Source organism: Notamacropus eugenii, chromosome 5, assembly GCF_028372415.1.
Source record: "Notamacropus eugenii isolate mMacEug1 chromosome 5, mMacEug1.pri_v2, whole genome shotgun sequence".
In the NCBI taxonomy this organism is placed as follows: Eukaryota; Metazoa; Chordata; class Mammalia; order Diprotodontia; family Macropodidae; genus Notamacropus; species Notamacropus eugenii.
The window spans coordinates 26,532,792-26,548,391 of record NC_092876.1 but is presented as its reverse complement, the minus strand read 5'-3'; the positions used below and the strand labels follow the sequence as shown (position 1 = coordinate 26,548,391).

Sequence of the window (15,600 nt, the reverse complement as noted above, 5' to 3'; positions counted from 1 at the left end):
AGTTCCTTGAAAACATCTACAAGCAGAGTCTCAAATACAAAAAAATATAGTTTGGACACAAAGTCAAGGGCTTTCTTCCAGGGTCTGCCTTCTGGAAACTGTGCTAGGCATCTGTCTGTGGCAGGATGTATTCAATGGTTACAGGTGAGAGGCAGGAGCCAGTGTTATGGCAGGGCCCTGCTGGTCATCTGCAGTGGTCTTCTTGTCACTCGGCTCCTGAACAGCGGATATTGTGGGAAGAAGCACCTGGGAATCATGCATCTGTTGAACTAGAAAAATTTATTCAACTCCTACTACATGCAAAGGCCCTGGGCTGAGTACTGGGCATAAAGCGAGGGGAAAAAAGAGCCTCTAACCTCAAGGAGAATGCTTTCTATTGGGGACACATGTATACATGTATTGGAATAAAGGAAAGAAGAAGGGTCCATCCTGGACTGATGATTGCTGGCTAGAGCCAATTCCTGGGGGAGAACCCCTCCACCAAAGCAGGCTGGCACCTTGTCTGCAAATCCTGGTCTTTGAAACTTCTTTTTGGCACTAAGGGGTGAAGCAGCTCACCCAGCATTAAACTCCAGTGTTGGGACAAATCTAGCACCCAGGTCTGTTTGGCTTCCTGGCAGTCCCTATAGACAAATACAAGGTTATTATGTAGGATGGGCACTAGCAGATGATGGCATCAGGAAAGGTTGCTGGGAAGGTCCTGTTTCAGGGCCTTCTGGAAGGAAAGCCTGGGTCTATGAGGCAGAGGGCATGAGAAGGGCATCCCAGGCTGGGACGTATGGTTCTCCTCCTCACTGCAGGGCACTGTAGCAGATGGGACCTGAGAAAGAAACTAAGTTCACTGGACTCTCTGTTAAGCCTGGAAAGAAAGAGGGAACCATGGGAACTCCAGACTTAAGTAATTTTACTTTGGTGATTTGTGTGTTTGTCCTTCATTCTCGAAGAGGACCATGACATTATGATGAGAACATGACTTGCAATTGACTTTGGTTTGAGTGAGAGAGGACTGTACAAGGTCACCAACCTCACCTTCTTCCCCTGAGCCATCTGGGTCCAGTAGCATGATATTCATCAGACTAACTGGATATGGCCCAGGCTGCAATATGAGACCCTGGCCATTGCAGGCTTAGGTCTTATCACAATCTTCCTTTGAGTGAGATACACTCATTCAATAAATAGTCTTCTTTACATTATTCAAGGGATGACCCCTTTAATAAAAAAAATCAGACTTGGAGGGGAAGACCCTCAGGGTATCTGGGTAAAAGAGAAACAAGTACTATTTAGTTATTACATCCACTCTGTGCAAGGTCGGTGGGTCCTTGTTGTCCAGTCTATGAGTTCCAGGGTGGAGGGTGTGTTCAGGGAGAACCAGCACCTTGGTGTGATGGCTGCTGAGCCCTTTCGGGGGCTCTTTCCACCTTTGTTGTTCACCTGTTCTACCTAACTCTCACTTGTGGCTCCAAGAAGCTGTAGCATGTGCAGATACCATACCCCAGTTAACCGTTTTGTCAGATGGGCCAAACCAGTTTGAGGGTAACCAAAGGTCTTAAATCCATTGGTGAGTTAGGGGGGTGTCTACCTCAAGCATGTGAAGGCTTCCTCTGGTGGAATGGGCAGATGAGAACAATTTATTCCAATGGCCATGAAGGCAGCAGAAGCAGGTGATGTCGAGCACTTAGAGCTTGGTTAGACCCTGAAGACACCAAGGTCATCCACTTCAGCCTGAGCCATTTCCAGTCATCTTGGCTCTGTCCTGCCACTGAACTATGATGGCTCTGGTGGAGAGAGTGAGGCTGACGACTTCGTGCAACTCTGCCCCACTTAAATCCAATTTACACACAAATCAAAAGACAAAGTAGAGGGAGTGCTGGTGCATGATTTTCTGTTTGCACATGTTTGTGCATTCAATACAGCCTCTGAAGCTGAGATGCAACAAAATATGGATCAATTCTCTGCTGCCTGTGCTAATTTTGGTCTAATAATTAATATCAAGAAAACACAGGTGCACCAGCAGCCACCACCACAACATTCATACATGGAACCACTGGTTACAACAAATGGAGAAATTCTGAATGCTGTGGATAAGTTCACTTGCCTTGGTAGTATGTTTTCCAGGGATGTACTCATTCATAATGTGGTTGATGTGCACATTGCCAGTGCTCGCTCAGTGTTTGGGAAGCTCCAAAGAAAAGTTTGGGAGAGAAGAGGTATTAGACTGACTACCAAACTGAAGTTCTACAGAGCTGTTGTGTTGACCTCATTGTTGTACACCTGTGAAACATGGACAGTCTACCAGTGCCATGCCAGGAAACTGAATCGTTTTCATTTGAACTGTCTTAGGAAGATTCTGAGGATCACCAGGCAGGATAAGGTACCAGACACTGGAGTCCTTGCTCAAGCCAAACTGCCAAGCATTCAAAGTGTGCTTCAGAGAACACAACTCTGATGAGCTGGCTGTGTTGTTAGCTTGCCAAAAAGATTATTTCATGGGGAATTCACATGTGCCAGGAGACCTCATGGTGGTCAGAAGATGTGATACAAGGACACTCTCAAGGTCTCTCTCTAGAACTTTGGATTTGACTGTGAAACATGGGAGACACTGGCTCAGGACTGCTCAGCATGGCATGCCCACATTAAAAAAGGTGCTGTGCTCTTTGAGCAAAGTCAGATTGAGGCAGCACAAAGTAAATATAGGATGAGCAAATTTGGAATATCCACCCCCAAAATTTGTACAGACTATCTGTGCCCAACCTGAGGTAGAGCATTCTAAGCTTCTATTCATCTGATCAGCCACAGTTGGACACACTGAAACTTCACTTTATCACGGTGATGTCATTTTTGTCCTACTTGTAAGTGAAGGACTACAATCACCCACCCAACCACCCAACCATGAGCTCCAGAGTGAATTGGTTTTAAGGTTTGATCTTTGAGTAAGAAGTATTCCCAGTAAACCCAAAGGAAAAAAAAACAGCTTTTGACCATGGAGTTTACCTTCCCCTGGGCAGAATACCAGAGGAGAGGAGAGGAGAGGAGAGGAGAGGAGGAGCTACTCACTCACAGCTTGTGTTTTTCTTTTATTCTCAAAGAGGACCATGATATCAGGATGATGACAGGCCTTGCAGTTGACTTTCATTTGAGTGAGGGAGGGCTGTGCAAGGTCACCATTTTCACTTTCTTCTCCTGAGCCATCTGGGTCCAGCATAGAAGATCAAAACATACGACCAGAAGAAGACACCAAAGTCAAAGCTCCTAATCCAAAATCTCCAAGAAAAATATGAATTGGTCTCAGGTCATGGAAGAGCTCGAGAAGGATTTTTTAAAATCAGGTAAGAGAAGTAGAGGAAAAACTGGGAAGGGAAATGAGAGAGATGGAGGAAAATCATGAAAAATGAATCAACAGCATGCTAAAGGAGATACCCCTCAAATACTGAAGAAATGACACCTTAAAAAATTGACTAACCCAAATGGCAAAAGAGGTCCAAAAAGCCAATGAGGAGAAGAATGCATTAAAAACAGAACTGGTCAATTGGGAAAGATGGTTCAAAAGCTCACTGAGGAAAATAGTTCCTTCAAAATTAAAATATAGCAAGTGGAAGCTAATGAGTTCATGAAAAACAAGAAATCATAAAACAAAACCAAAAAGAATTTAAAACATAGAGGACAATGTGAAATACTTCATTGGAAAACAACTCATTAGAAAACAGAACCAGAAGAGATAACTTCAAAAATTATTACATTATCTGAAAAACATGATCAAAAAAGGAGCCTAGACATCATCTTTCAAGAAATTACCAAGGAAAACTGCCTGGACATTTCTAGAACCAGAGGGTAAAATAGAAATTGAGTGAATCTATGGATCACCTCCTGAAAGAGATCCCAAATAGAAAACTTCTAGGAATACTTTTTCCAAATTCCAGAGCTTCCAGGTCAAGCAGAAAATACTGTGAGCAGCCAGAAAGAAATAATTCAAGTGTTGTAGAAACAGTCGGGAAAATACAATCTTTAGCAGCTTCTTCATTAAAAGATTGAATGATTTGGAATATAATATTCCAGAGATCAAAGGAGCTAGGATTAAAACCAAGAATCACCTACCTAGAAAAACTGAGTATAATTCTTGAGGAAAAAGTTTTTTCGGGGGAAAAAATGGACATTCAATGAAAAAGAAGACTTCTGAGCCTTCTTGATGAAAAGATCAGAGCTGAATGGAAGATTTTATTTTCAAATACAAGAATCAAGAGAATCATGAAAAAGTAAAGAGGAAAGAGAAATCATAAGGGACTTATTAAAGTTGAAACATTTACATTCCTACATGGAAAGATGATATTTGTAACTCATGAAACCTAAGTATGAGGGTAGTTGGAGGGAAAAAAATATATACATATATTTGTGTATATGTTTATATATGTATACACACATGCATATATGTATTTATATGTGTATACATATATGATACACAATATATGCATGTATATATAACATATGTATACACACACGTGTGTGTCTGTCTGTCTGTCTGTATTCTTCCTTCATTTTCGAAGAAGACCATGACATCAGAGAAATGATGACATAACTTGCACTTGACTTTGTTTTGAGTGAGGGAGGGTTGTGCAGGATCATCAGCCTCACTTCCCCTCCTGGGCCATCTGGATCCAGTGACTAGATATACAGCAGGATGACTGGAGAAGGCCCAGGATGCACTGGGAGACGTTGATCTATTCAAGTACTCACTTACTGAGGTAATGCCCATTCGGTGAACAGGCCTCTTTAAGAAGTAAACAGAGAATGGCCCCTTTAATGAGCAAAACAAAGAAAAAAAATAAGCAAATGTAGCTGGGAGGGAAAGAGCAACAGTTACTATTGATAATCATTCTGAAGCCAGGAATGTCCCCAAAATAGCCCTCAACTACAGTTTGGTATATGTGTATGTATATGTGTACACACACACACACACACACACACACACATATACATATACAAACAGATATACACACATATACATATACACACATACACATACATATATGCACACATATATACACACATATATACTTATATATATATAAAATGTACGTATTATGTACATATGCACATACATATAGACAGGTGGCAAAGGCTGAGTTGAATACGGAGGGATGATATCTAGACAATAAAATTAAGGGGGGAGACAAGAATATAATAGAGAAGGAGAAAGGAAAAAGTATACTGGGGTAAACTATCTCACATAAAAGTGCCAAGAAAAAGCTTTTACAGTGGAGGGAAAGAGGGGGGAGGTGAAAGGGAATGAGTGAACCTTATTCTCATTAGATTTGGCTTAAGGAGGGAATAACATTTACATTCAATTTGGCATGGATAGATATCTTACCCTACAGAAAGAAAGGGTGGAAAAGGATAAGAGAAAGAATGATAGAAGGGAGGGCAAATGGGGGAAGGGAGTAATCAGAAGCTAACACTTTTGAGGAGGGACAAGGTCAAAGGAGAGAATAGAATAAGTGGGTGGTGGGATAGGATGGAGTTAAATATAGTTAGTCTTTCACAATATGACAATTATAGAAGTGTTTTGCATAGATACACATGTATAACCTATTTCAAATTGCTTGCCTTCTCAGTGAGGGTACATGGAGAAGGCAGAAGGCAGAGAATTTGGAATTCAATAAATGTTAAAAATTGTATCTACATGAAACTGGGAAATAAGTTATATAGGCAATTGGGTGTAGAAATCTATCTTTCCCTACAAGAAAACAGAAGGGAAGGGGATAAGAGAAAGGGGGGATAGAAGGGAGGTTAGACTGAGGAGAGGGGTAATCGGAATGCCTGTCATCCTGAGGTTAGGGGAGGGGAGAGTTGGGGAGAAAGTGTGGAACTCAAAATCATGTGGAAGTGAAAGTAAATTTAAAAAGTTAAAAAGTGAAGTGAAAAAGTGGAAAAAATAAATGAATAAAAAGAAAAAATAAATTAAAAAAATAAGAAAATAAGGGGTACATTAGATGATGGTGATGGCCTTCCCAGATGGAGATTCTGGGTCCTCTGACCTTTACCAGCTCTGAGCCTTCTGGTGCCTGGTCTGGAAAAGGCCCACAAGGACCATGAGGCAAAGAGGGAGAGAGCTCAGGTCCTAGGGTAGAAATCACTCTCTGTCTGAACAATCATGTCATCTCTTTGAACCTCCGTTTTCTCCTTTGGAAACTGGGGTGCAAGGATCCTGGAGAGTATCACAGACTTGGTGATGAAAGGGACCTAGAAGCCCATACAGTGAATAGGCCTTTTTAAGAAGTAATTAGGGAGTAGCCCCGCCTAATGAGAAAAAGAAAAAATAACTAAATCAAGCTGGGAGGGAAAGAGCAACAGTTACTGTTGATAATCACTCTTAAGCCAGTAGGGTTCAGAAAATACCCATTAAATGGAGTTTGGGCAGAGATCCAATCTATGGGCTTCAGAGTGAAATAGGTTTAAGCGTTAAGGGTTAAGGTCAGAAGAGGAGAGGACAGGAGCAGAGGAGACAGGACAGGAGAGCAGAGGAGAGGAGAGGAGAGCAAAGCAAAGCAAATCTGGGTTACTGGGATGAGGGTGGCACCATCAAAAGAAACAGAGAAGTGCAGTGGCCACATTGTGAGCAGGAAATTATAGGTTCAGAGACTGATTACATACAGGTTCCTGTTTTTCCCCAAAGTTCAGATGTTTCCAGACAACCTGCAATGGGATTTTGTCACAGAGATCCCTAGGTTCTGAGGAACAAAGGTCAAGTCAGTTTCATTGATCAACAGACATTTGATAAGTTTTTCCAGAGTGCCAGACACTGTGCACAAGCATAGGCACTTCATATTGGAGAGACCACTCAAACCAATCAAAGTTCTTTTCCTCTTTTCTGTCCACAGAGAAAGTGTCCCCAGGCAGAGGTAATGGCTCCTCATTCTCTACAGGGGACATTGCTGGCATTGTGATTGGAGTCTTGGTTGCGGTGGCTCTCACTGGAGGCCTCATCTATTTTTTCTTCTTTAAAGAAACTGGAAGGTAAAATAATACTTGCTATGTTTGTCCTCCTTCCTACTGTCTCCCTGGGTAGGGGAGGGACATTAGTTCAGTCTTCTGCAGTCTGAATTCACTTCTGGACCTGATCTGCCTCTCTTCCCAAACTGCTACTTTTTAGTACTAATTCTCTTGGGTAGCTTTCTTCTCTGGGATTACATTTAATCTCATCTTTCATACTTGATTGTCTCTTGGAAACAAGTCTCTTCCCCAGTAGGGTGCACTCTCACTTGTCTGTTCTTTCTTAAGGGCAAGCAAGTATCACCATTCAGAGAAGAACTGTTCAGCACCCAAATATGGTAAGTGAAAACACCAACCAAAGAAAACTGGTGGCTAATGGTGGCCTTGGGAATTATGGCTCCAACCACAGTTCCCTTTCTTTACTTAAAGGAGAAGCTATGAGCTGTCCTGGTAATAAGAGCCAGCTCTTTTTCCTTTTCTTTGACAGGATGACCAGAGTTCAAGAGTCCTCCATTCAATTAATCTTAAACAGATATATTAACATATCCCCTACTTAGGCACTGAAAGCCCTTCGTATTTGGAGAAGACTCAAGTTGTTCTTTGTGCAGGGCCTATTCATGGTGACTCTGAACACTGTCCACTAACTTTTCTACTCCTCTCCTTACATTCTGACTCTGAGCTTAACACCAGTGTGGCCCTGGGGGAAAAGTCCTTATGCAACAATTCCTCAGGTGTGGAGAGAGAGCTGGAGTAGCTGGCCTCCATGGACACTCCCTCCTCAATGTCTCTGATTAAAAACAATGGCTCAAAGGCAAGCTGGATTTTAAGCTCAACATTGGAATCATTGTGGGTTGTATTATTTTCAGTATGAGCTGCCTTGGTATAAGAACTCATCCCCACATGGCTAGTCTACTGGGCATGAGCCTCTGCATACTTGGTGATACAAGCCCTTCTAGATTAAAGAAACCGTCCAGAGCTGCCATCCTAGGGGCACAGGCTTTGGCACCTCTGGGTCACCTCCTTGCCTTGATGAATCACCAGAGACAGGCTTCGTGACCAAAATGACACCTTCCTTCTCCACACTGAGCTTCTATTCTCTCATATCTTCTCTGTTCTGTCCATCAAGAGAGATCCAGAGATAAGACAGGGCCCATCTAGACTCAGACTCTAGAAGTCCAGCTCTTGGAAACAAAGACCTGAAAGTCTTAACAAATCTGAATGTACACATCCCGTCATGAATTCTTAGAAACTCAGAAGCTCAGAAACCTAGGTGACCTGGAATTCCTTCTGTGAGAATTTTCTCATTCTGTCCCCCATATTTGGAAGCTTCTCGCTCTTTCTCTTATCTCCTGTCTTCTTGGCTTCCTTAGAGTGCCAGCTAAGTTCCCAGCTCCCACAAGAAGCCTCTCCTCATTCCCCTTAACTCAAGAGCTTTCTCACACTTGGTTATCTCCTCAATGTGTCCTGTCTACGTCTTGATTGTACACAGTTTGCAGGTTGTTTCGTCCCTTAAACTACATCTTGTTGAGGGCAGGGATGGTCTTCTGCTTTTCTTTGTTTGCCCAATGCTTAGCACAGCACCTACCTGAAATGAATGTTTATTGAATGACCCTGTGTGGGGGAGATGGAGAGGAAGCAATTCTCCTGTGTCCTCTTCATCTGTTTGGAGTGTGAGTGTGTTCATCCTTTGTTGCCAAAGAAGACCACACCATCAGAGAAATGATGATGTGACTTGCACTTGACTTTGTTTTGAGTGAGGGAGGGATGTGCAGGTCACCAGTCTCACTTCTCCTCCAGAGCCATCTGCATCTAGTGACCAGATGTTCATCAGGATGACTGGAGATGATCCAGAATGAGGCAATTAGGGCTATGTGACTTGCCCAAGGTCACATAGCTATTGAGTGTCAAGTGTCTGAGGTGAGATTTAAACTCATGTTCTCCTGACTCCTGCACTGGTGCTCAGTCCACTGGACCACCTAGCTGCCCCTTGGAGAGTGAGTCAGAGTGGTAAGGAAGAAGAGTCAGTCCTTCATGGAATTCAGGCTCATGATACATCACTGATATCTTCTGTTTGGGTTTCTCTCTCTCCAGGTGAGGACACCACCCTGTATGAAAACACTGCTTGTGAAAAAGGCTCAGCTGTGTTTGCACAGGTAGGACAGATGGTCTCCTTCACTTACTTCCAGCATTTTGGAGTGTTTGTCAGGGAGTGGGAAGGGGCCCATTTCTACTGATATGGAGGTGTTTCCATCATGAGTCTAAGTCATTTAATGTGCCTGAGAGATTGCAGGATAAGCAGAGCATCCACAAGCAGAGTGGAGTATCTGGAGAATAAAAAAGAAGGGTGGGAATTCCCTAGCACTGTGAAAAGATCTAGTTAGGCAACAGTCTGAAGGAAAGACTTTGGGAGGGAATGTGGTGGCAAATGGGCACCTGATAACTCTTTGGATGCATGACATGTAGGAGAGGGTTCAGACTGAACCTCCTTGGTCCAGCAGGCCACAATAGGGAGTAAGGAATGGAATCTGGAGAGGTCACTTCAGGCTTGATGTCAGGAAATCTTGGTAGAATATGAGATGCCAAGTGTGCTTTCCCTACCACTCTCACCTGTCCTCTCAAACATGACAATATTCTAGTTCAAGACACCATCAACTCAGTCCTAGAGTATTACAACTGCTTCCACATTGGTTTTCCAAGCTCCAGAGTCTCCCCTGTCCTCTGTACTGCTGGTAAACATGTACCTGGGAACAGGTTTGACCAAGTCCCTTCCAGATGTTGAGAATGCTCAGTGCTTCCCTATTGCCAGAAAAAGAAACTATAACCACTCCTGGTTGGTTTGTTTGTTTTTGTTCAGTTGCTGATTTTATTAATGGAGGGAACTCCCATTCTCAGTGTTGTTAGGGAGTCTATAATGTTAGAGATCTGCTAGCCAATGAAACCATGAGAGACTTGCCCATGTTCTTAAGGCCAGTTTGTGTCAGAAGCCAGACCTAAAATTTGTTCCTTCTGAGTTTTAATCAAATATATACCCACTACCCCTTACTCATTGGAAGGATCTAAGGTCGTTGTCTCCGTGTTTATTACACATTTATGGTCTTTCCTCCTCTCAAAGGTTCCATCTAATCAGTCACTCTTGTGTTATTGTGCGTTTGTCCTTCATTCTCAAAGAGGACCATGACATTAAGATGATACCATGACTTGTAGTTGACTTTGATTTCAGTGAGAGAGGGCTGTGCAAGGTCATCAACCTCTCCTTCTTTTGAGTCATCTGGATGAATTGCCCTCATATTCATCATAATGACTGGAGATGCAGCAGGATGTAAAGTGAGAACCTAGGCCTTTCAGGCTGAGGTCCTATAGCATTCTGACTTTGAGTTAGATAGACCCATTCAAGGAAGTTGCTCAAGGGATGGCCCCTTTAATAATAAAAAAAATCAAAGTGGGAGGTGAATACCCCAGGGATCCTGGGTAAAAGAGAAACAATTATTAATCAGTCACTTTGTTGCTCCAAGAACACCACTTTCTACTTGTCCTCTCTGGGCAGGCCATCTTCCATGACTGGAAGGGGCTCTCTCCTCACCTCTTTCAAATGAAATCCTGACCCTCCTGCCTAGTTCAGCAGAAGTGCCAACCTCAACAGGAGCCTGCCTTGCTCCTTCCTATTGCTCACGCCCTACCTCTTTTCATTCTTCTCTGTATGTTTGGATTTATTGTTTCTTTACTGATGGCTTCCTCCCAACACAATATTATCTCCTTGACTGCTGGACTGTCTTGTTTTTCTCTGCTCATGTCATGAATAAAGGGATCAATGTATAAGAAAGTCATTCCTTCAATGAATGATTTTTATTCATGTCATATGTAAAAGTGCTCACTGTACACAGTGAGATTATGTTGAAATTGCCAGAGATTACACATATGGAGAAATGCTATCCAGATAGGGACTTTTTGCTTTGGGAAATTACAGGGAGAGTAAATGGAATCAGAAGTCAGGCTAGAGTTGATTTGATTGTGGCTCCAGAGCTGGAAAACAGGAGAGAGGGATGGTTAACTTGGGGGTGCCAGGTGGGGAATTCCAGGACTGAAATGCTTAACTCTTGGTGGAGCTTGTCTTGTGGATCAGTCATGGCTAGAGGTGAGGAGTAGTCTGGGAAGGAAGTGACTCATGACTTGAGCCCAAGGCTTGGTTGGTGGCCTGCTCCTGAGGCCATGATCATTCAGGACAGTGAGGTTTTTCATAGCAGGACTTCCAGGCAGGAAAAGAATAAGACTTTCCAGTATTTATGGCACTGTATTTCCCACGTAGTGGGTGCTAAATAACTGCATAGATGCAGGTGGAATGGCTACCTGGGATGTGGTGTCCTCCTCCACACTGGGAGTCTCCAGGGAAGAATGAATGACCACTTGTCACATGAACTGTAGAGGACATTGCTCTTAGGGTCTAAGGTCCATTCTAATTCAGAGGATCCATGACCATGATATCCCTGAATCCCTTCTGATTTGTCACATGTCATAAGGTTCCTTCCATATCAAGCGTTCTCTGTCCTGAATTCCTTTCCAATTCTGGCTTTTGGAGACTTTTACCAGCTGTTGTTTCCCCCTCTACAGGCCCTGGACTCCTCCCCTGCTATTCCTCAAGCCCAATCTGAGAGTCCCTATCAGGTATGTATGTGTACAAGGAGGGCCCAGGCCTTTCTCAGGGACCAAGGGAGAGGTCAAAATGTTCGTTGAGGATGGACTTCTAGTTGCTGATGAGAGAGGGAACAGAACAGGGCTAGATGGAGACAATTGGAGGCAGGATTTGGAGAGGGAAGAGTCCTCCTACTCCCAACCTCCATTCTAGGATGCCAGTGACATCTGTTCTCTCTATATGCAGGCATTGGACATAACCCAAGTGGATGTTTATGAGAAGATCGGTCCCTGGAAGAACCCTCAAGGTGAAGGAAGAGAGAAAAGGCCCTAGGGATGTTATGACAGCATTTCTATTTCCCTTCATTAAGGAAGGTTCAGAAGAATCTCTCAGGGAAGAAAGTTGAGACACCTAGGCCAACTGGAAAAACTAACCAAGAGAAAGAAAAAGGCTCTATTTGGAGAGAGAGAAGGCTTCCATGGACTCACAGGCACCCAGACCTCACAGAGAGGACTGAGAGGGATGAAGGAAGCCAGTGTTATGTGTGCCAGAGCCGATTAGAAGCCAAGGTACCCTCTGAAATGAATTTGGGTGACATACTCTGTTGGTCCCCAATTACTTCAATATTTTTAATGCCTCAATATTTTCCTGTGTTTATCCCCTTTATCCTTGTCAAAGTACTTTTGGAAACTTTCACATTCATTCATATTGAACTCAGGTGTGGATGATCCAGCTTATCTGCATGGTCCTCAGATGCTGAGATTCCCAGGAGTCAAAAAGTCTTATTTTTCTGAGGTTCCATGGACCCAGGAATATTTGTTTCTTGATAACATGATCTCAAAGATGAACAAGATCATCTGGGTCCCCCAAGGCAGAAGTGGCCAATGGCAGTGGAAACTCTTACAATGTACAAAGAGAGCCAGTCACAGAAAGCCAATGGCAGGTGCAGGGACCATGACTGCTCATGGCAGAAAGAAATGACAGGAACGGGCTCCAATGATGGTGACACTTGGAGCCCAATAGTGAGCTCTATTCATAGAGTACTTCACAAAAGGAAAAAGAACATCTAGGGGAAGGAGCTGGGTGGCATGCCTTAGCTACAGGGATCCTCATCCCAAGTATCTCACTACAGTTTTATTTGAAGTTCGTACACTTCCTATCAAGGAATCTGTATTCATGGGAGAATGCACCCCCAACTTTTGGTTTTAGAGGAGATGTTTTGTACACTTTATTATTACTACTCCTCAGTAAATACTTTTGCTAACAATAATTTCATTTCTGTCTGGTTATTAATAGGGAGCACCCAGGTAGTGACTCATAAGAAACAGTGCTAGATGCCCTTCAGTTTTGCCCCCTGAGAGAGAATAGTCATCAGGTGCCTTCTGGGCTCCCCAGTCATGAATGACAGTGGGAATTGGGTGATGCACTATACAATCAGGCAGGTATCCCAAGGGGGTCAAGGACAGAAAGGAAGGAGCCATCAGTCCATGACATTTATAGTAACAGTTTTTGTTATAGTAAAAAACTAGACATGACCTAGGCAATCATCCAATGGGACACAGATTATGAACTCCTGTGTATGAATATCATGGAATTTTGTTGTGTCATGAGAAATGTGAATTTGACGGATTCAGTGAAATAAGGAGGGAATTATATCAGCTGTGCATGTTGAAGAGAGAAGAGCAGAGAGATCTATTCATAGAGTGATGAGAAGAATCCAAAAGTTAAAGACATCCAGAAAACCTGGTAACTTGGACTATTTGGGGGTTAATCATGAATTCGAAGGATCTCTCATGAAATGCACCTCCCACCCCTTGGCCTGAAGAGCAATACCCTTGGGAATTGGACTTTAGCTTTCTAGGGAGATCAGGGAATACACAGGGATCCAGGCTTAGCCTCACAATGCAGAGGGAGGAGGGAAGAGAGGGGTTCACCATAAATTTCTCCTTAATTATGCAGCAACACATGGCCCCCCAGCCCATATACCCAAAGGTCCTGTCCTACCAGGACCTCCCAATGAAACTTTCTAGATAGAGGCAGTAGGTAGCTGTATACTCTCCCAGACATACAAACTTCAAGATTTCCATAGCTGAGCCTGGGCTGCATCTCAGGAAGGTAGAGCACTGTATTTGGGGCCAAAAGAACTACATTTGAATCTTAGCTTTCCTGTTTCCTCCCTGTGGGACCCTGGGTAGGTCACACTGTCTTTGTCTCTCTTTCTTCCACTGTCAGATGAAGTTGTAGGGCCAGATCCTCTATACTATGGTTGTTGCTGAGTTGTTTCCAAATCTTTGGGACCCCCATGACCATAGCACACTAGCCCTTTCTATCCTCTGCTATCTCCCAAAATCTTCCACCACACTCTCCATCGATGGATGACATCATCCTCTGCCGTCCCCTTTCCCTTTTGCCTTTAATCTTTCCCACCATCATTTTTTCCAGTAAGTCCTATCTTCTCAATATATGGCAATATTATTTAAGCTTCAGTATTTGACCTTCCAGAGAATAGTCTGAATTCTTTAAGTATTGGCTGATTTGATCTCCTTGCTGTCCAAAGGACACTGAGAAGTCCTCTCCAGTACCACAATTCCAAAACACTGCTTCTGCTTTTCTCAGCTTTCCTAATAGTCTAACTCTCACAGCCATACGTTGCTACATGTATGTTTACATTCTCACAGCCATACATTGCTACATGTATGTTTACATTCTCACAGCCATACTTTGCTACATGTTAAAAGAATCAACCAAACAAAACACAGCTTTAACCATGAGGACCTTTGTCAGCAAGGTGATGGCTTTGCTTTTGAGTATGCTGTCCAGATTTGTTGTAGTTCTCCTTCCAAGGAGCAAATTCCTTTTCATTTAATGGCTGGAGTCACCACCTGCAATGATCTTTGAATCCAAAAATATAAAATCTGACAGAGCTTCCATTTCTTCTCTCTATATTTGCCAAGAAGTGATGGAACCACTTGCCATGGTCTTAAGGTTTTTGTTTTGTTTTGTTTTGTTTTTATGTTTAGTTTCAAGACTGTTTTCACTCTCTCCTCTTTCACCATCATAAAAGGGCTTTTTGATTCTTCTCTTTCTGAATGGCATCGTCCGCATATCTGAGACTGTTGAAATTTGGCCTGTCAACTTGAATTGTCCTTTTGATTTGTCCAGCCTGGCACTCTGCCTATCACACTCTGCACATAAGTTAAATAAATAAGCTGACACCATACACCTCGGCTGTACTCCTTTTACCATCTTAAACCAATCAGATGACCCACGTCCAGTTCTAAGTGTTGCTTCTAGACCCACATACAGGTTCCTCAGGAGACAGATGGCCTGGTCCTCCCATGTCTTTGAGGACTTGGCACATTTTGTTGTGATCCACACTCAAAGGCTTTAGTGTAGTCAATGAAGCAGAAGGATGTGGTTTTCTAGAACTCCCTTGCTTTTTCAACAACCGAGGAGGTATTGGCAATTTTGTGTCTAGTTCCTCTGCCCCTTTGAAAATCAGCTTGCTCTTCTGTATTTCTCAGTTCACATATTGTGGAAACCAGGATCTTAAGCATATTTCCTGTGGTGTGAATAGTTTGATGCCAGTACAGGGGAGGACACCTCTAGTCTGCTCCATCCCCTTTCCCTATACCCCAGCTGTGTAGAAAATTGTGAGAAACCCCTCTCAAAAGCCAATGAAAAAGAGAAGCCAAAGCAAAATGCCTGATTAAGGGCACTGGCATCCTGACCTAGCTTGATAAGGGAGGGGAGCCCAGCAGTCCAGGTCCCAGAAAAAGCCCCAGTCATTGAGCCAATCATGTGTCTTTCCCTCCCCCAGACTCTCTGTCCTCATTCTGGCATGCAGAACCTTCTTAACCTAGAAGGTAGAGTCAGGTAGCATTACAAGGACCTGTGACTAAGACTGACTGATCCCTTTTAGCCTTAAGGGACAAAAGAGTCTCCAAGGACAGTGGGAGAAATCTGTGAGGGGAGGGAAGAAATAGGGA

At 43.2% G+C, this 15,600-nt stretch overlaps 1 protein-coding gene across 2 annotated transcripts in view; it reads left to right on the top strand.

The window, feature by feature from the left end:
* Positions 1 to 14,819, top strand: part of LOC140503722 (cell adhesion molecule CEACAM6-like) — a 32,793-nt gene extending 17,974 nt beyond the window's left edge. For both annotated transcript variants that reach the window (XM_072607943.1, XM_072607944.1), the window contains 5 exons: positions 6,873 to 7,008; positions 7,273 to 7,322; positions 9,076 to 9,137; positions 11,590 to 11,643; positions 11,858 to 14,819. In XM_072607943.1, coding sequence (XP_072464044.1) covers positions 6,873 to 7,008; positions 7,273 to 7,322; positions 9,076 to 9,137; positions 11,590 to 11,643; positions 11,858 to 11,944 — 389 coding nt within the window. In that variant the 3' untranslated portion in view covers positions 11,945 to 14,819. The remainder of the gene's footprint in view (positions 1 to 6,872; positions 7,009 to 7,272; positions 7,323 to 9,075; positions 9,138 to 11,589; positions 11,644 to 11,857) is intronic.
* The last annotated feature ends 781 nt before the right edge of the window (positions 14,820 to 15,600 follow it).